The sequence below is a fragment of the Dromiciops gliroides genome, chromosome 2 (genome assembly GCF_019393635.1).
Source record: "Dromiciops gliroides isolate mDroGli1 chromosome 2, mDroGli1.pri, whole genome shotgun sequence".
Classification (NCBI taxonomy): Eukaryota; Metazoa; Chordata; class Mammalia; order Microbiotheria; family Microbiotheriidae; genus Dromiciops; species Dromiciops gliroides.
The window spans coordinates 677,523,052-677,543,975 of NC_057862.1; the positions used below are offsets into that span (position 1 = coordinate 677,523,052).

At 45.4% G+C, this 20,924-nt stretch overlaps 1 protein-coding gene across 1 annotated transcript in view; it reads left to right on the plus strand.

Moving 5' to 3' along the window:
* The window catches only part of LOC122739623 (myosin light polypeptide 6-like), an 85,264-nt gene extending 65,638 nt beyond the window's left edge, over positions 1–19,626 (plus strand). Inside the window, exon 2 of the mRNA XM_043981288.1 lies at positions 19,342–19,626. Coding sequence (XP_043837223.1) covers positions 19,342–19,626 — 285 coding nt within the window. The remainder of the gene's footprint in view (positions 1–19,341) is intronic.
* Positions 19,627–20,924: the final 1,298 nt, after the last annotated feature.

Sequence of the window (20,924 nt, forward strand, 5' to 3'; positions counted from 1 at the left end):
CAGGGGTCAGGATGCCTGAATGTCTGGATTTCAGCAATGTTTGGAAGTTTATGGGGGGGGGGGGTAAAGCTCCCCTGGAGCAATTATGAGATGAGCTGTTTTGGCCTGGGGGGAGCTTTCTGGTTCTCTATGAGCCTAGGTCTGGATAATTTACGGAGATGCTCAGTTCTGCCACCAATCTTTTCTGAGCTCCTTCTGGGTGCTGAGCCTCGCTTTGGGGACTTCCAGGAGAGACAAGGAAAGAAGAAGCCAAACTCCCTGCCCTCAGTGGGCTCATGAAACATTTCTAGATTCCTCCCCACCCCCCCACAACCCCACCCCCCGCCACTGCCCTCATCCCCACTTGTAGTGCATCTCCAACCAACCAAAAAAGATTGTCTGGTACTTATGCAGCTATATCTCCCCATTGGGATTCAAAGAGTTAGAGGTGTCTTTCTCGAATTCTATTTGCTTGTCACTCTATCACTAAGAGCTGCCCGTGGTTACTAACTTAAGTTTCATTTAACCAATGAAAATCAATCCAGCCTCAGGCACTTATTAAATGTATGACCCTGGGCAAGTCTCTTAATTTCTTTCTGCCTCAACTTCCTCATCTGTTAAAAAATGAAGATAATAATAGCATCTACCTCTTGGGTTTGTTGTAAATATAAAATGAGATAATATATGTAAATTGCTTTGCAAATCTTAAAGCACTATACAAATCTAGCTTTTGTTATTACTAACTTTTTCAAAGGTATATTTACTTTGAATAGCTAGCAGTAGATGGTGGAGGAAAGGCTATGACTCTCAGAGCTCCCTACAGATCCATCCACATACCTCCAAAAAATGCCATAAGACAACTCCTGTAGCAGCAGAACTCACAAAAGAACAGAGTGAGATCATTTTTCCAGTAAATGACAGCTTAGAAGTTCAGCAGGAGGGGTGCTTTGTCCACTGTGTCACCTCCCTGCTCCATGACGACATCTTTAAAATAAGTTAAAGGGAATGCACTGGAAGAAAGGGAAAGGGAGAGGTGGAATGGGGTAAAGTAGCTCACATAAAAGAAACAAGAAAAGGCTTATGGAGTGGAGGAGAAGATGGGGAAGGAGTGGTGAGTGAGTTAGCCTTACTCTCATCAGAATTGGCTCAAAGAGGAAATAACATACACACTCAAGTGGGTACAGTAATATCTCTTTCCCTTCAGGAAAGTGGGAGGGGAAGGGGATAAGGGGGAGAGGTGAAGGAAGGGAGGGCATATTGGAAGAGGGGGCGGTAAAAAGAAAAACACTTTTGAGGAGGGATAGGGTGAAAGAAGATAGAAAATAGAGTAAATATCAAGGGGAGGGAATAGGATGGAGGGCAATACAGTTAGGAATAGTAACTGTGAAAGAAATGATAAGCAGAATGCTATCAGAAGGACTTATGAAAAATGCAATGCATCTACAGAGAAAGAATTGATGGTATCTGAATATAGACTGCAGCATAATTTTATTTTGATAGTTCTTCTTTCTAAAGGTATTTTATCTGTTTTCTTTCACAACCTGACTAATGTGGAGATGTTTTGCATGACTGTACAGGTATAACTTATATTGAATTGCTTTATTTCTTAGGGTGGGGTGGGGAGGGAGGAAGAAAATTTGGAACACAAAGTTTTAAAAAATAAATGTGAAAAAATTGGTTTTTAAATGTAACTTGAGAAAAATTCTAAATAAATAAATCCAAGAAAAAAGACAAAAAATACCTAGCACAAGAAATGACAAGCAGAATGATTTCAGAAAGGCCTAGAAAGACTTGCACACACTGATGTATAGTGAAGTGAGCAGAACCAAGAGAACATCATGCACAGAGTAAGCAATACTGTTTGATGAACTATGAATGACTTAACTATTCTCATCAATACAATGATCCAAGACAACCCCAAAGGATTAATGAGGAAGCATGCTATCCACTTCCAAAGAAAGAACTGATATTGATTTAACATAGACTGGATCATGTTAGTTTTCACTTTCTTTCATTTTTTTCTTTTATTCATTTTTGTTGCACAAAATAACTAATATGGTAATGTTTTACACAATCATACATGGATAAGCCATATTTTATTGCTTACTGCTTCAGGGAGGAGGGAGGGGAGGGAAGGAAGAGGATATAAAAAATGGAACTCAAAACTATAAATAAAAATGTTCATTTTTTAAAAAAAGAAATAGCACATAAGTGCCAACATTCCTCCCCAACACCTCAATGGTACACTCTCCTCTGCACGGTCTCAGTCTCTGAGGAGAGTGAGCTCAGGCTTATTGTAATTTCTGCAGAGCATTAGTCCCATCAAGCACATGTCCAAATACAATGTTGTGGCAGGATGCATCCTCTCACCTATGATTATGCTGCTTCCTGAAGGTTATTCCTCTAGACATGGATGCTGGTGTGACCGGCTGCCAAGCCCAGCATGGAGTCCACTCCCAGACTGCAAGTGGCTCAGTCTTTTGACCCTGTCACACTCACAAGATCAAAGCCACCTCTAATCTTCTTCACAAAGAAGTGGGAAAGAAATGACCCAATAGAGACGAGCAGGAGCAGGAGCATGGGGAAGCAGTTACAGAATGTCCAGCCAGGTTCCAAAATCTCTCCAAAGAATGTACACATCATCATGATTCTCCCAGAAGCAATCACCCGACCGTTCTCCGTGTGGAGTGGCTGCAGCAGCTGAGCAAGCCCTTGGGGACTTGCATTATATTTATGCATGCAGCATCTCCTTATTGATCACTGAGTATAGAGGTAGGGATTCTGCCCCAGTCAACTTTCTTCCTTGGATTTTCCAGGTGGCATAAAGTAACTCCAGTACTCCCTGTGGGGATTGGGAAGCAGTGATATTTCTGCACTCTGGTAGAATGACAACTGATCCCAGGGGGCAGGTAGAGCAGTGGAGATCAAGTAAACAAGTCTGAGCATAGGCCTCTGGCTGCCTGCTCTGCTTTGAGGTTTTTGCCTGTCAATGATTGCATATTGATCTCAAGATGGACATGTCTAGGCTTGGAGGTACATTCAAGAGGTCTGGAGATCCTGAATCCTCAGTTGACTCCAACTGCCCTTTGAAAGGTGTCCAGACAACTATTCCAGCACTTCTTAGAGACTATGTCCACTGACCAGAGGAGCCTCAAGCTCCACCTGGATTTACAGAGAAGGGAGTTGTTTGGACAGTGAAGAGCCAAGGTGAAATTTAACAATGCCTATTCAGCAGTCAGACCAACTGTAGCAGTATTTATGTTGTTAGTTATGCTGGTCAAATTGTCTGACAATGTGCACTTGTGAAAGCCTTTTGTGTTAAACATAATTGATTTCTGTTCCCTACTTTGGGGAGATCCTAGATATGAGCCAAACCTGAGATTAAATAAATCTTCCCCAAGGCACTGGGGTACAGACATAAAAGGACCAAACAGTATGGGAAGGGGAACCAAATTGATCTCCTCAGAAGCCTAGCTGCCCCAGCACTGAGGCCAGTATGACCCAGCCTGAGACTTGAGCACAGAGAGAGGGAGGGGGAGAGGAGGGAAAGATTCAGGAGTCCAGCAGCATTTATTTTTTGTTGTTGTTGGTTTTTTTAAGTGAGGCAATTGGGGTTAAGTGACTTGCCCAAGGTCACACAGCTAGTAAGTGTTAAGTGTCTGAGGTCGAATTTGAACTCAGGTACTCCTGACTCCAGGGCTGGTGCTCTATCCACTGCACCACCTAGCTGCCCCCAGCATTTATTAATGAGATGCAGTTCTATCCAACTGCCTACACAGGTCCTCAGTACTCAGTGAAGTCAGACAGTCAAGACACTGTCAACAACGCTTGCTATAGAGGAATGATAGATGAGATGAAGTCCTACCCCATAGAGTCCTCAGATGAGGAAGACACAATCCTGGAAAATGCCAGGTGTGATGGGGAGACATAGCCCCTTCTCTCAGGTAGCCAGGCCCTGGTGCGGTGTGGGGAGGACTAAGCCCTGCCTTTGGGGAGCCCGTGGTCTGTCCTCTGCCCTGGTCAGACCACTAACCTGGAGCACCGTGTCAAGTTCTGGACACCACAGCTTAGGAAGGACATCGATGAACTGACATCCAGAAAAAGGCAAGGAGCTAGGGGAAGGGCCAGGCGCTCATGTCTCATGAACAGCTCCTGCAGCCTGGAGAAGAGCATGCTGGGTCTGAGTGGAGGGTCACTAACTGTCTTCAAGTTCCTGTAAAGCTATCGCGAGAAGGAGAGACTGAAGCAGAAGCGATAGTGGCTGCTCCAAAAAGCCCAATTCAGGCCTGATGCTGGGAAAAGCTTCCTAACGATGAGCAGTCTCAAAGTGGAGAGAGAGGAAAGAAGGGAAGAAGCATTTCCTAAGCATCTTCTATGCGCCAAGAAGTTTGCTAAGAACTTTGGAAATATTATCTTACTAGATCCTCACAACAACCTTGGCAGGCGGGTGTAAGAACTGTTATTCTTATTTTACAGATGAGGAAACTAAGACAGACAAAGGTTAAGTCATTTGCCCAGGAGCAAAGTTAGTAAGTGTCTGAGGCAAGATTTGAACTCGCATTTTCCTGACTCTGAGTCCAGCGCTCTAACCACTGCACCACTTAGCTGCCTAGTGCTACTCCTTCCTTGGAGCATCAAGCAAAGTCTAGATGCCCACTCAGGTATGTTATAGTGGAGATTCCTGTTGTGTGCGGTTGGGTTAAAGGGCTGTTGAGATCCCTTCGAACTCTAAAATTCTGGGGACCCACAGCCCTTGTCTCCAAAGAATCCTTCCCTGGTCTCATGCCGGGGAGAACATCTTCTCTGGGCAGGACATGAGGGCCTCCACTTTGCAGTGGATGTTGATAGAAAGTAAAGTGAGGAATTGGTGGTCCAGTTGAGTCAAGTGGAAGCTCTCCCCTTGCACTCTGCCCATACTGTCTAGGAAAGTTGGCTCTTCTATCACGCAGGCAAGGAGGCCCCTTACGTGACAGGTTCTTGGGCAAGACATTCCCAGCTCCATGTGGAATGTTCCTGAGATGAGAACATGGTGTCTCCTCCCCCTCCCTGGAGCTACTGTCCCTCCAGCTGGGGAGGAACGGGACAGGCCCTTGGCATGGAGCCAGTGAAGGTGAGATCCTCATTCTCCCCCTACCCTTAGGCAAACAGGGTGAATGGGATGAAGGTACAACAGAACCCATCTCCCCTCTGCCTTCTCTCACCTTCAGGGAGGGAAGAAGACCATGGGAACAGATCAGAGACCTGGAAAAATCCTCCAGATTGGCAGAGACACCAGGGGCAGATGACAAGGGCCTGAGAACTTGGAGTATGTTAACTAAGTAGATCCAAAAGGAGTTCGCCCTAGAGCAGGCTTCATTTGGTTGGCTCGGTGAGGTTTTTTTAACAAATATTTTGATAACTCTTTTTCAAAATACTTTGTTTCTTTGTAGTCTTATGTATTGTATTTTATGCATTTAAAAACATCCTGATGGGGGCAGCTAGGTGGTACAGTGGATAAAGCACTGGCCTTGGATTCAGTAGGACCTGAGTTCAAATCCAGCCTCAGACACTTGACACTTAACTAGCTGTGTGACCCTGGGCAAGTCACTTAACCCTTATTGCCCTGCAAAAAAAAAATTTTTTTTAATTTAAAAAAATAAAAAACATCCTGAGAAGGGGTCTATAGTCTTCACCAGACTGCCCAAGGGGTCCAGAACACACAAAAAAACATTGAGTCTCTGCAGTAATGAGAAATTGATGGGGGGGGGGAGGGAATGTTTTCTTTTTTTCTTTTTCTTTTTTTTTTTTTTTTGCAGGGCAATGGGGGTTAAGTGACTTGCCCAGGGTCACACAGCTAGTAAGTGTCAAGTGTCTGAGGCCGGATTTGAACTCAGGTCCTCCTGAATCCAGGGCCGGTGCTTTATCCACTGCGCCACCTAGCCACCCCTGAGGGAATGTTTTCTATCCTCAGGTTGTCCCAGTGTTGGAAGGCTCAGAGTGGGGGGCAGGGGGGGGGGCGGAGAGAGAGAAATACTAGAGGTAGATTCAGGTATTTAGAGTCAAAAAGGACCATTTTACAAAAGAGAAACCTGAGGTCCAGAGGGGTTGTGACTCTTCCAAGATCACATGTTGTTGTTTCTCCTTCCTTCTCAAAGAGGACCAATGGTGTCAGGAAGGTGATGTCTTAACCTGCAAGCGAATTGGGTTTAATCACATGGATAAAAGTGGAAAAACCAGAATTTGAACCTAATCCTGTATTATTTCCAGTGCACCACCCTGCCTTGGTATCTCTGCTCCCAAAAGCTCCCATTCTACTGGGGAAGACAGCACATAGAGCCGGCTTCAGATGCAAGTCATGAAAAAGTGCCATGGCCTTTTGGGCGAGACATCAGAGTCAATGGTCATTCTTCTCTCATATCGTTCCTACTGATCCAATCACGTCATGTCTGATGTTGAACCAACCAGATCTGGGATTTTGGTGGGGAGAACTTTCCTTTCTAGGGCCTCAGCAGCTGTGACTCAGCACCCACAGGAGAAGCTGTCAGGCTATAGCTCCACATGGGTTGCATCCTGAGATGATGGCTGGTGGGGATTGGCCCAGTAGTCTGGGAGGTTGTGAGCACTGACAAAGCTATTGGGCTTACCTGGCCGTGGCGATTGGCCAGCAATTGGTCCATACCATGCCTGGACAAAAGTGCCTTCTACAACTGACCCAAGTGGTCATGTGGCCTCACCTTGGAGACCTCTGGTGACCTGTACTCACCCTTACTGGGCAGCAGCCTCCTCCACCTCTGGAGAGCTCGGATGGCTAAGAGATCTTTCATTACGTGGAGCCTAAATGTTTCTCTCTTGCAGTTTTCATCCTGGATGCTCGTGAGCAAGACCAACTCAGTCCCACTAGACTTCTCTGCTGGGCTGGCTGGCTTTAAGGCCCTTCCCCCTCCTGCCAGCTCATAGTGCCGCCTCATCAAATCACCTCCTGTTTATTTTGCACATGGATTATCCATCCCTATATGAGTATGTGCTCTCTTTACCACCAGTGGGGATAGGGACCATGTCAACTTTGCCTTCTTGGTGCCTAGCATAGTGCAAAGAACATAATAAATAGATATTTAATAAATAAATGTTTGTTGACTTCCTGGGCTCATCTCTGCCCTGTTGTTGTTTGTCCTTCATTCTCAAAGAGGCCCATGACAGATATCATAACTTGCACTGAATTGGATTTAAGTGAGGAACGGCTGTGCAAAGTCATTAGTCTCACTTTCTCCTCCAGAGTCATCTGGGTCCAGTGGCAAGATATGTTATCCAGATGACTGGAAATGGCCCTGGATGTTTAAGGCAATTGGGGTTAAGTGACTTACCCAGGGTCACACAGATAAAATGTGTCTGAGTTCAGATTTGAGCTCAGGTTCTCCCAACTTCAGGGCCAATGCTCTGCCATCTAGCTGCCCTCAGCCCCATACACTGTCCCTGATAATTCAATCCCAGAATTGTGCCTAGTTAAACCCACCCATTGGCCCACCTGGCTATTTTCAACATTTCCCTGATGTTTTTACTGAATCAGTTAAGGATATTAATCCTGGCTGCCTGTGTTTGGATAAAGACTCCATCTCCAGAGAATGGTGACCCTTGAGAGAATGCTACTCAGACCTTGTGCACCATCCCAGAATTCCTTGTCTTGGCTCTTAGGTACATTGTATTCGAGAAGGATCCATCAGTTAATGCCTCAAGTCTATCAGCCTCAGCTGCTGCTACTGACACAGACAGAGCACCCTAAAGTCCACCACAGGTTTGCCATACATTATCTCATTGATCCTAACACCCCTAGGCATAAGTGCTCTCCCAGTGACCTATTATTTGTATGTTCATCTTGTACGTACCTATATATGGTCCTGGTCTTTACCCTAGATAAAATGTACCCGTAGTACCTACTTAGCCCAGCGGTCCTCACATCAACCTGGAGAGGCAGGTGCCACAGGTGGGTTTTGCGTCTTTGTTTTTATGATTTCATCAGTACAAGGAGATCCCCATAAAGTGCTCCCCTTGGTCGGTGCAAGTCTGTACCTTCTCAGCAACTCAGTCTTGGAGAATTGCCCCAGTCACTGAGAAAGAGAAGTGACTTGCCCAGAGTCACACAGTGTTTATGGTTCAGAGGCAGAATGTAAAGTCAGGTCTTCCTTGGCCTGAAGCCACCAGACCACAGTGCCTGGCACATGGTAAACATTCAATGGATGCTTGTTGACTATATCATGCCGCCTCTTGTGATAAGGTTTATCATTCCCATTTTACAGATGAGGAAACTGAGGTTCTGTTAAGTGATTGGCCATCCATTGGTCATTGGCCAGTGAGATTGGTGGCCAATGACACCACTAAGTGTCAGAAATGGATTCAAAAACAGGAATTTATGACTCAAGCCCAACACGCTGTTGCCCACAGTCAGAGAGATGAGTCAGGGTAGAGTTCTTGAAGGAGGAGACTCTTGAAGGTTTTGAATAAGCCCCACCTTTACTTCAGTTTGAAAACAAAGGCAGAGAGAAGAACTAGAAACCAACAATAAAACTCTACACAAACACAAGCGACTGCAACAAATTTCAAGCTGAAGTGACTGCTGGGGAACAAGGAGATGAACTCTGAGCAATGAAGCCCTGAGTCATCGGTGCCTGCACTGAGACCCCTTACAAGCAGTGAGGGACATGGCTTTGTAAGCCACGAGGATCAGGTGGAGAATGAGCTTTGAAGTCAGTCGGTAGCTGAGGCTGAAGGTTCACCTTAGGCCCAAGTTGGGAGTCAATCTGTGGCTCTGGTTGGAGGTGGTCATTCTCTGGTCTGCTTTAAGGGGTCTTAGATTTAGAGCTAGGGGGGGCAGCTAGGTGGCGCAGTGGATAGAGCACTGGCCCTGGATTCAGGAGTACCTGAGTTCAAATCCAGCCTCAGACACTTGACACTTACTAGCTGTGTGACCTTGGGCAAGTCACTTAACCCTCATTGCCCAACCCCCAAAAAACCAGATTTAGAGCTAGAAGGGCCCTTAGGTCATCAAGCACAACCAGATGAAGAAACTAAGGCCCAGAGTGTTAAGTGACTTGTCCAAGTCCACGTGGCCAGTCAGTGTTTTAAGCAGTGCTCGGCCCCAGGTCCACATAACCGCAAGGCCAGTTGTCTATCCACTACATTACCTCCTTTCAGGGATTTACTGTGGCTGGGGATAGAGATCAATCTCTGACTGGGGTTCCAAGGTCAATTAATGGCCAAGATCAAGGTCAAAGTCACAGAGGATTCGATCTATGGCTACAAGAAAGGAGGAGAAAGATCCATGGGAAAGAAAACTCACTCCATGGCTCAGTTCACCAGGCCCGGAAGGAGAGGCTATTGATTCTTGCCCTCTTTGGAACCCCCAAGTCCTGCTCTCCTTCTGGGGTACTTCCTTAGGAATCTAGTGCCTGGGCAGGGCTGGGGAAGGGCTGAGAGAGAGGAAGGTAGGGGACCCACCCAGCCCCGCCCCACACCAGGGGCTCCCATCTCCTCATTCCTCAGTGCTGAGGTGGTTCACGTGGGCCCAGCCATCCTTGAGACGGGAGGGGAGGACATAGGCTCTGAGGCGGCTCCTCTGCCTGTCTGCACAGTTGGGAGTTCAGCCACCTCTGAGTCACTATCCCCAATTCTGTTCCGGCACAACCCCAGGGGACCCTACCCAAGGGGCAGAGGGCATGGCCCAGACAGCAGGAACCACACCCAGTGCCTAACGTTAGCATCTGTGCAGTCTGCACTGTGGGCTTCAGGGAAAGCGGAACCTTGAACTCTCGTCACTATCTTTCCTACTCTTCTGCAAGGAGGAATGGGCCACACAAACCAAACTGAGAACAAATGGCTGTTTAGGGTGTTAAGGCAGCACTCCCATGTAGATTGGACTCTCCAAGGAGGACAGTAGGGGAAAGGGGAGACTCAGTATTGACTGCATTGAGAAAAGTGCAAGGATGTCCAGGGGGGCGGTCACCATGATCTCAAGTGGGTGATAAATTTGGATAGAGAAAACCTCAAAGGGAGAGACTTGATGAGAGATAGTGGAAGACAGACAGTGTGGAAGGAGCAATGGGGATCAAGGAGAATTGGGACTCCCCTCGGAGACCGCTATGTTGGGGGATAGGAGCAACTAGAGTTGGGAAGGATTCCCAAGAACAATCATCTAGAGGGAGACAAGCTTCTGTGAGCCCCTGAAGATGGGGTGACTGTGAAAGGAAGGCCCAAGGTGGAAGGGAAGTTTATTAATTATGGGCCAGGAGTTCCTGAAGGCAGGGCACATCCGAAGGAGACATTGGATAAGCCTCTCTCCCATTCCCCTTAACTGTCCCAGGAAGAGAGAAAGACATTGATTTTTCAGAAGATATTCATCAAAGTTTCAGTGTGTAGAACTGTCAGGTTTAGAAACCCCAGAAAGCAATTCCCCAAAGAAGCCTAATCTGGCCATAGAGTCAGCTGCCCACCCTAGGCAGTACCTTTGTCTACTTGGGCCTGACATAGCCAAGTTATGAGCTGCCATCTTGTCTCAAGAGAAACCTCTTCACATCTTTCACAAGCTCTGGCCGCAAAACTCAAGGTGATTCTTCCCTTTCAAAGACAACATTCCTTCCTGCTCCTCTACCAACCCCCTAAACCAGTACATCTTTTTTTTTTTTTATAAATAGTATTTTTTCTAATTACATGTAAAGATAGTGGTGTTTTTTTTTTAGTGAGGCAATTGGGGTTAAGTGACTTGCCCAGGGTCACACAGCTAGTAAGTGTTAAATGTCTGAGGCTGGATTTGAACTCAGGTACTCCTGACTCCAGGGCCGGTGCTCTATCCACTGCACCACCTAGCTGCCCCTAAGATAGTTTTTAATATTCATTTTTCTTTTCTTTTTCTTTTTTTTTTTTGTGAGGCAATTGGGGTTAAGTGACTTGCCTAGGGTCACACAGCTAGTAATTGTTAAGTGTCTGAGGCCGGATTTGAACTCAGGTCCTCCTGAATCCAGGGCCAGTGCTCTATCCACTGCACTACCTAGCTGCCCCAATATTCAAATTGCTAAGATCTTGAGTTCCAAATTTTCTTCTTCCTCTCTCCTTCTCAATCCCATCCCCAAGACAGCAAGCAACCTGATATAGGTTATACGTGTGCAATCATGTAAATATATTTTCACATTAGTCATGTTGTGAAAGAAGAAACAGAACAAAAGGGGAAAACCACCAAAAAAAAACCAACAAAAGAACAAAAGAGGAAAATGAAAATAGTATGCACTGATCTGCATTCAGACTACATAGTTCTTTCTCTGTATGTGAATAGCATTTTCCATTATGAATCTTTTGGAATGGCCTTGAATCATTGCACTGCTAAGAAGAGCTAAAGTCTATCACAGTTGATCATTGCATAATATTGCTGTTACTGTCTACAATGTTCTTCTGGTTCTACTCACTTCACTCAGCATCAGTTCATGTAAGTCTTCCCAAGTTTTTCTGATCATCATTTCTGATACTATATTAGTTAGCATTCCATCACATTCGTATACCACAACTTGTTCAGTCATTCCCCAATTGAAGGTATTCCCTCAACTTCCAATTCTTTGCCACCACATAAAGAGCAGCTATAAATATTTTTGTACATGTGGGCCCTTTTCCCTTTTTATGACATCTTTGGGATATAGACCTAGTAACAGTATGTCTGGGTCAAAGGGTATGCATAGTTTTATAGCCTTTTGGACATAGTTCCAAATTGATCTCCAAAATGGTTGCATCAGTTCATAACTTCACAAACAATGCATTAGTGTACCAGTTTTCCTACAGCCTCTCCAACATTTATCATTTTCCTTTTCTGTCATATTAGCCATTCTGATAGCTGTGAGGTGGTACCTCAGAGTTCTTTTAATTTGCATTTCTCTAATCAATAGTGATTTAGAGCATTTTTTCATGTGACAATACATAGCTTAATTTCTTCATATGAAAACTGCCTGTTCATGTCCTTTGACCACTTATCAACTGGGGAATGATTTGTATTCTTATAAATTTGACTCCGTTCTCTATATATTTGAGAAAAGAGACCTCTATCAGAAAGACAGGTTGTAAAGATTATTTCCCAGCTTTCTATTTTCCTTCTGATCTTGATTGCGTTGTGAGCCAGTACCTCTATTAGTCCTTCACTGTAGCAGGTCCCTTGTTCCTTTCATCTCCTCCAACTGCTAGTCTAGACTCTTCCTCTTTGGTATTAAACTTTTTCTTTCTTCCTTCCTTCCTCCCTCCCTTCCTTTCCTTTCCTTCTTTCTTTTCTCCTTCCCTCCATCCCTCCCTTTCTCCTGCTTTCCCTTTCCTTCTTTCTTTTTTCTTTCTTTTTTCTTTCTTTCTTCTTTCTTTCTTTCTTTCTTTCTTTCCTTCTTTCTTTCTTCCTTCCTTCCTTCCTTCCTTTCTTTCTTTCTCTCTTTCTCTCTTTCTTTCCTTCTTTCTTTCTTCCTTCCTTCTTTCCTTCCTTTTCTCCCACCTTCCTTCTTTCTTCCCCCCTTTCTCCTTTCTTGTTTCCTTCCTTCCTCCCTCCCTTCCTTCCTTCTTTCTTTCCTTCCTTCCTTCCTCCCTCCCTTTCTTCTTTTCTTTCTTCCTTCCTCCCCTTCTTCTTTCCTTCCTTCCTTCCTCCCTCTCTTCTTCCTTCCTTCCTTCCTTCCTTCCTTCCTTCCTTCCTTCCTTCCTTCCTTCCTTCCTTCCTTTCTTCCTTCCTTCCTTTCTTCCTTCCTTCCTTCCTTCCTTCCTTCCTTCCTTCCTTCCTTCCTTCCTTCCTTCCTTCCTTCCTTCCTTCCTTCCTTCCTTCCTTCCTTCCTTCCTTCCTTCCTTCTTTCTTTCTCTCCCCGAGTCTCTCTATCTCACCAAAGCTGGAAGCTCAGTGGCCATTCATGGACCCTACCCTATGACTAATGAGCATAGCAGCTTTCATTTGCTCTGTGTCTGACCTCCTTAGGCAGCCTGGTGACCCTCTGTACCCAGGGGCTCATCATATTGATGCCAGACTTCAAATGGACACTAGTCAGCTCTAACCCACTGCAGTTGGAACTTCCAAACAAAAGTGACCCAGCAGCCTCAGCCTCCCCAGTAGCAGGCACACACCACTCAGGCACACCCAAGTTGGGGCTAACCTAGGAAGAGTACCATACACTCACTGCCTCCACTTCCACACTTCATGCAGCTGTCAACAATCTGCTAATACACAAACTTGATGGCATGACCCTCAGTGGATCTCTATTGCCTCTGTGATAAAACAAACTCTTCAGCCTGGCATTTAAGGCCACATATAGACCAGTTCCAATCTCCCTTTCTAGCCTTGGTTTTCTTTGTTCTCCCTTCATGAATTCTATATTGCAGCCCAAGTGAGCCACGGAGCACATCACTTTGATCTCCTACTACCTTGGAGATAGTCCTTTACATCTGGAATGAACTGCAGCCTCACCTTCACCTCCTAGATTCCTTAGCATCACCTCCAAAGCCCAGCTCTTAGGCCAGCTCCCACCCAAGTGATTGCCTAAGCCTTCCCTTTGTATTACTTGCATATTCTCTGCATCGATGTACGTGCATATTGTCAGATCCACAAGGCAGGGACTGTTTTCATTTTTGTCTCTGTGGCCCCATCACCTGGCAAAGTGCTTTGAACATAAAGAACCCTAATAAATATTTGTTAAATCCAATTATTAACTTTTAAAGGAATTCACTGTGGTGCAGGTAGAACAATGAGGAACCAGTGCTGAGTCCGCTGTCCTTTCATTACTCTGGACCCATGTGTGTGGAGCAGCAAGCTCAGTCGTGAGGGGTCTGACCAACTCCAGAGAGTATCATGTGCCTTTTCCTATACTTTGTGTATCCCGTACCTCCTTCCCAGAGGACCTTATCTGTGTTCCCAGAACTTAGCACATTGCCAGGCACACAGGAAGCTCATAATGTTTATTAACATGACTGTTTCTTTACATGCTTTTCCCAGCACCCCAGGGGAAATTACTTCAGGTTTAGGTTTGTCTCACATTTGGGGTCCCCACAAAAAGGGGAAAGTAGAAAAATATCTAATGTATAATGTAAATCAGGTATGGAACAACTATTTCCTCTACACAAAAGAAAGGGGCAGCTAGGTGGTAACATGGATAGAGCACCAGCCTGGAATTGGGAAAACTCATCTTTGTAGGTTCAAGTCTCATCTCAGACAGTTACTAGCTGTGTGACTCTGGTCAAGTCACTTCACCCTGTTTGTCTCAATTCCTCATCTGTAAAATGAGTTGGAGAAAGAAATGGCAAACCACTCCAGTATCTCTGCCAAGAAAATCCCAAATGAAACCATGAAGAGTCAGACATGACTGAAAAACAAAAACATAAAAGAAATGCTAAATACAAAGATTCATAAGTGTATATTGACAGTGACCCAAAATAAAATAGTATTTTTTTTTTGTGGGACAATGGGGGGTAAGTGACTTGCCCAGGATCACATAGCTAGTGTCAAGTGTTTGAGGCCTGATTTGAACTCAAGTACTCCTGAATCCAGGGCTGGTGCTTTATCCACTGCACCACTTAGCTGCCCCTAAGATAGTCATTTATAACTATTCTCATTCTCTCCCAGGAGGCTGATACTTCTACTTCAGAACACTAATAAGTTCATGGAACTGCTGAAAAGATGTTTTATATTTCACCTTGGCTCCCACTATTCAAACAACTTCTTCCAGTCCCGTGTCTTCTGGGAAACCCAGCCAAGAGCTGAATTCTTCTCCTTGTCAGTGGTCATCCTCTCCCGTGAAGAAACTTCCTCCTTCTACTACTTAATGGAGACCGAGGGACCCAGGATCTCCAAACCTCTTGTACTCAGGAGCCTAAATCCAAAGCTGAATCCAAGCCTGGCTCCATCTCAGAATCACCATTTCATTCCCTACAGACAGGCAACGAAACATACAGTGGAAGAGGCAGCCAGAGCCCTGGGCTCAAATTTGCTTGGCGGAACCTCAGCTCTGGCAGCTTTTTTCAGTACATGTACAGACCCCATACTGCTGGGGTGGAGAAAAGATCACCACCCGTTCCATGTAGCCTTACTGAAGTGGAGGGAGGGAGAGGTACTTGCCACATGAGAGGGTTGAAGGAAGAGAGTAATCCAGAAATTCTCTCTCCTTTTTAGGTGACCTAGCACCCTGCCTTCCTTTTTTTTTTTTTTTTTGTGAGGCAATTGGGGTTAAGTGACTTGCCCAGGGTCACACAGCTAGTAAGTGTCAAGTGTCTGAGGCCGGATTTGAACTCAGGTATTCCTGAATCCAGGGCCAGTGCTTTATCTACTGTGCCACCTAGCTGCCCGCACCCTGCCTTCCTTGCCACCAACCATGGCATGGGGGGAGGACCAAGGTCCCACTCAGTCCAGTCTTCCAGTGTTGAGCCACTCCTGGCCCCACAGTTGCCTAGAGCAGGGCTTCTTAAACTTTTTCCACTTGCAAATCCTTTTCACCCCAAATTTTTTTACACAATCCCATTATATAGGTATACAACAAAGCTTCTTAACCTTTTACTGTTGCCAAATTTTTGCAACCCCCACATTCAGTTATGTGCCCCCATATAAAGTCATGACCCACAATTTAAGAAACTTTGAGAGAACTCAGTTACCTGTTTGTACTGTGGGATTCAAAGCCAATACATAAAATATCATCACATCTTTTCACTCATCATCTCTATGCCTATCTCCAACAGGATTCTTTGTTACTTCTCACTAATTTCTCCTCTCCTATTATCAAGGCATACCTACCTTTATTTGCTCTGAATTCTTTCATAAAGGTCTTTCCAAATTTCTTTATATTCCTTGAATTTGTCTGTCTTCATTGCATTAGAATGTTGTTGCTCCCTGAGTTGGAAGCGCTGTCATCAAGATGAGAAACTCCAGCATTCCCAACCCCAGATCAATTCCATTCCAGTTTCATTCCCAATTCCAACTCAATCCCAGCATTCACCAATTTGGATACAGCTTTGAACATGGCTTTCTGGGACTGCTTCTGGAGAATTCTGGGAAAGAGAAGCCAGAGATCATGCAACTTGCTCAAACATACTATGCAAAGAAGAAACATAGTGGGCAGGGTCGTGTTGGCCTCCATCTCTGGGCACCAACTGATTCTTTCCTGTGGTCAAGAAAGGGCATGTTAGTGAGCCCTCAGGACAGCCAGAGAAAGCTCCCCTCCATTCTGTCCGTCTGTTGTGGATTGGGTAACTCAGAGCTGCTGTAATGTGTGCATGCCTGGTGCATGCACAGACTCCATCAGTTTGCTAAGATGGTGTCATCCATGTGGAGGACACTGAAGCTATTTCAGGAGAATCCCCAGCACAGGAACACACATGGATGGTTCTGATCAGTCTGTAACAGTTTGGGGAGAAGCCTTTTCCCATTGGCTGAATAGCTGGACTTCTTGGAATCAACAAAAAGAACCTGAATCAGCTGGGAGGCAAATGACTCCTTCACTAATAGCTTCCAATCAGAGAACTGTGCTGTAAGAGGAAGGGCCATGCAGCAGCTAGGTGGCACAGTGGATAGAGCACCGGCCCTGGAGCCAGGAGGACCTGAATTCAAACCTGGCCTCAGACACTTGACACTTACTGGCTGTGTGACCCTGGGCAAGTCACTTAACCCCAATTGCCTCACACACACACACACACACACACACACACACACACACACACAAGAGGAAGGGCCATGGGGCCTTCCACCCTATTCCTTGTTGGCATATGACACCCTAGAAATAGCCCCAGGTCCTTGGCCTTCTCATTTGTTCCTTTCTTTTCTCTATCGGGAGTGCAGTCTCCAGTCTGGGCTAGGACCTCTAACCATGGATAGCCAAGAGTTCATTCTGGGATCTAGGCTGAGTGCTGAGACCAACCTACTGCTGCCCTGAGGAACGCAAGTCTAGAACTCCAGCCCAGCAGACTCCAAAAGCTATGCCATCTGTGGACATGAACTTAGTTGGACCAAGAGGCAGCTAGTGGATACAGTACTGGAGTTCGGAAGACCTGAGTTCAAATCCAACCACAGATATTTACTAGCTATTTAACCCTGTGCAACTCAACTGCAAAATGAGTGTAATAACACCTATCTCCCAGGGTCGTCATGAGGATCAAATAAGATAATATTTGTAAAACACAGTGTCTGGCACACCGTAGGCTCTCAACAAACACTTGTTTCCTTCTTTCTGTGCTATATAGGAATTAAACTAAGTGGTAAGCCTAACCCTTCTCCCCCCCACCCCCACCCAAGGCCAAGGTGGTGGTATTGTTCAATAATTTCAATCATGTCCAACCCCATTTGGGGTTTTCTTGGCAGAGATACTGGAGTGGTTTGCCATTTCCTTCTCCAGCTCATTTTGCAGATGAGGAAATTGAGGCAAATAGGATTAAGTGACTTGTCCAGAGTCACACAGCCAGTAAGTGTTAGAGGTCAGATTTGAATTCTGGTCTTTCTGATGCCAGTCTCGGCACTCTCTATCCACTGAGCCACCTAGCTACACAAGCTATAAGGTGCAAGGGAGGATTATGCCTCCAAAGTATTGAGAGAAATGTTTGTACATTTGTTCTTGCTGTATCTATGAAGTCACTATCCCTTTGTAAAAGCTACCCAGTGTTAAGAGGTTAAAGGGAACTGGGGATGCTGGTTACTGACCCCCTAAAATAGGAGAAACATGGCCAGTAGCAATTACGGTCCATAACAGAAAGAAGAAAGATCTTTAGCTCCATCAGGATACTAGAAATTCCTGAAGGCCAAGCTATAATTGCCCTGGCCCTGAGAAAGTGTCCAGAGGCACCCCATGGGACACTTTTATCCTCAGTCATCTTCAGTCCTTTAAGATTCTTTCTGGTCCCTCTTCCCTGTGGGAGAGACCAGAGCTTATGGAAAGAAGCCAATGCTACTCCTTCTTCAACCAACCAATCGATCCATTGATCAAACATCTAGCCTCTTAAGCCCTTTATTAGGAGCCAGGCACTGAACAGAGTTAGAGATAAAGGGCAGAAGTGATACAAGTCCTGCCCTGGAGGGATGTTTTACCGTCTAATACCGCCAGGCAGCTTGTGTTCTTATGAGTGATTTGTTAATGCTTACCTAATGCTTACCATTGCAACTGTTATTCATCTAGAGTCTGCCCTCTACCAGTGGCCTAAAATTTATCTCCAGTTTATATGTGTCTTGTCTATACATGATTGTCGGAAGGTTGCCTCCCCTATTAGACTGTGAGCTCCCTGAGGGGAACTTCTGTTTGCCTTTCTTTGTATCCCCAGTGCTTGTCCCTTTGTATCTCATAGTGCCTGGTGCGCAGCAGGGGCTTAATAAATGCTTAGTGTACCCATCATACCATTCTTTGGCTCGAGGACCTCCCTTGGTGCCCATTTACCTCCTCAGTTGGCCATCCAAGAACCTCCATAATTTGCCCACAATCTGTCTCGTTTTGGTTTGGTTTTGGTTTTTTGCTTCTGCCTGAACTTCTGTGTGTAAATACTAGGTAAGGAACATTTCAGAGCTGCTGGGATTAGGGCTCAGGTAAGACCTGCCTGGGCCTATTTGGGGCCCAGTTTGGTGGTGGTGGGGGGAAGGTTCATCAGTGCTTGCTCTTCTCCGTTATCTGCTGCCTTATACCATTCCCCATCCTTCCCAATGCCTACATGTAGACAAGAGATTCTCCTGTGTCCTCAGCACACATAGATGAGATCCCATCCGCCTCAGTCAGACTTGAATAGGCAGGTTCTGAGCAATACACACCTGAGCAAGAGGCCGAACAGATCACTTGCATCTTGCCTGCCTGCATTCATCCCCAATCCTGCACCTATTTTACTTTCTCAGTCCTGGTGTGGTTCACTGTTCCCTCCCCTGCGTGTCTTTTGGGGGATTTTGCCAAACATGCCAGGCTGTGTTTACCGTCTGTCAAACACCCATGTGTCTGTGTTGGGGCCATGCCAAAGAAACACTGCTGACACCAGCCTTAACTCCTATGGCTCCAGGACAGGAATCCATCATCCTTGGCATATGCTTTCTGCATTTCTACATCTTCCTTCCCTTCTTCCCTCTCCTCCCCTCCCCTAGCTTCCCTTCTTCTCTCCTGTCCTCTTTTCCTCTTCTTTCTCTTTCCCTCTCCTCAATAGCTGTATAAGTCTGGGCAGTTCACTTAATCTCTCTGAGCCTCAGTTTCCTCATTGGTTGAGTTAGATGATCTCCAAGGCCCTTCCACCTCTCAGTCTATGAGCCTATGATCTTCCTTTATCCTCTCCTCCATCTTCCCTCCTTTCCCTCAGTCTTCCTGTCTCCCTCCCCTTTTCCTTCTCCCTCTTTACTCCATTTTTCCTCTCTCCTACCATCTCCTTTCTCCACCTTTTCCCTTTCCCCTCAAGGTCTTAGGGAATCCCAAGAGTGATGAGATGAATGTGAAGGTGCTGGTCTTTGAACACTTTCTGCCAATGCTGCAGATCATAGCAAAGAATAAGGACCAGGGCACATATGAAGATTATGTAGAGGAAGGGAATGGCACAGTCATGAGTGCTGAAATACGGCACATCATTATCACTCTGGGTGAGAAGATGACCAAGGAAGAAGGGGAAGTGTTGGTGGCAGGGCATAAGGACAGCAACAGTTGTATCAACTATGAAGAGCTAGTCCGGATGGTGCTGAATGGCTGAGAACAAAAGTCCCCTTTCCACAAAGAATCCCCTAACTTTCTCAGTGTGAAAATGATCCTCTTGCCCCTGAAGCAACTAACTATATTGTCAGGGTTACCAACATTCTTCCTTCCAACCCCCACCACATGTCCTCTTTGGCCTACCTGCTCTCTGCTTTCACCAAATTAAACTTGCTAACTGCTCCTAAAAAAAAAAGGAAAGGTATAATCATTATGAATTTTTTCCTTATGTAGGGAGAAACTATTTAGGCATAGCTTTGGGAATGCAGAACAGAGATTTCAATCTTCACTCCATTTCCTGAAGTTTTGCTAATCTGAAGCTCCAGGGTAATGTTCATGGCTTTAGTGCTTGCAGCCAACAACATGATGGGAATTGAAAAGAATATACTCACCCCATCCCATATATCAGATGGGCCTGAGGCAATGCTATTGAATGGAAGGAATTGTTAATCAAAGAGATAGTTTCAACTTCCCCTGCTATGCTGGCTGGGTACTGCATGTGTGATTCACAAAAGAGCTGAAATAGCCCTGAGGCTATAGGTTATGTCACATTGTGATCACTCCTCTTCAGGGAAGTGTATGACTAGCCTAAACCCTTTCAATATGAGTCCTTAAAAGATACAATTACAACAAGCCTAAATCTATCTGTAATTTCTGCCCATTGTTGCTACTTCTGCCTACATTCTGACAAGCAGAATGTTTCTAATGGCTGTGCTATATAACATTTCTTCAGGTGGTGACCGTGGACAATTCATAATATTTCTTGAGTCTTGGTTTCTTTGTCTGCAAAATGGAGATAATAAATGATACCTGTCTCACAGGACTTGTGAGAAAAGCCTTTTGCATATTTTGTGTCAAGCACTAAAGAAAAGCTATATTATCATTACCTACAAGTATTCATTGAGTACCCATTACATAAAGGGCTCTGTGCTAGAAGCCCTAGCACATTATTTTTGGTGAGGCAATTGGGGTTAAGTGACTTGCCCAGGGTCACACAGCTATTAAGTGTCAAGTGTCTGAGACCAAATTTGAACTCAGGTCCTCCTGACTTCAGGGCTGGTGCTCTATCCGCTGCACCACCTAGCTGCCCCTTACCTAGCACATTTTTAAGGGTGTAAAAGATATTGCCTGCCTCTGAGGTCTTATAGTCTAATTAGAGAGATTAGAGGTAGGCATGAAAAGATCACACAGCACAAGGTAGGTTGGCTGAAGACCAAATGAAGCATGAAGACCCAGGAGCTCAGAGGAGGAAGTGATCAATGAGAAACAGTTAAGGAAGGCTTCCTGGAGGAAGCTGGA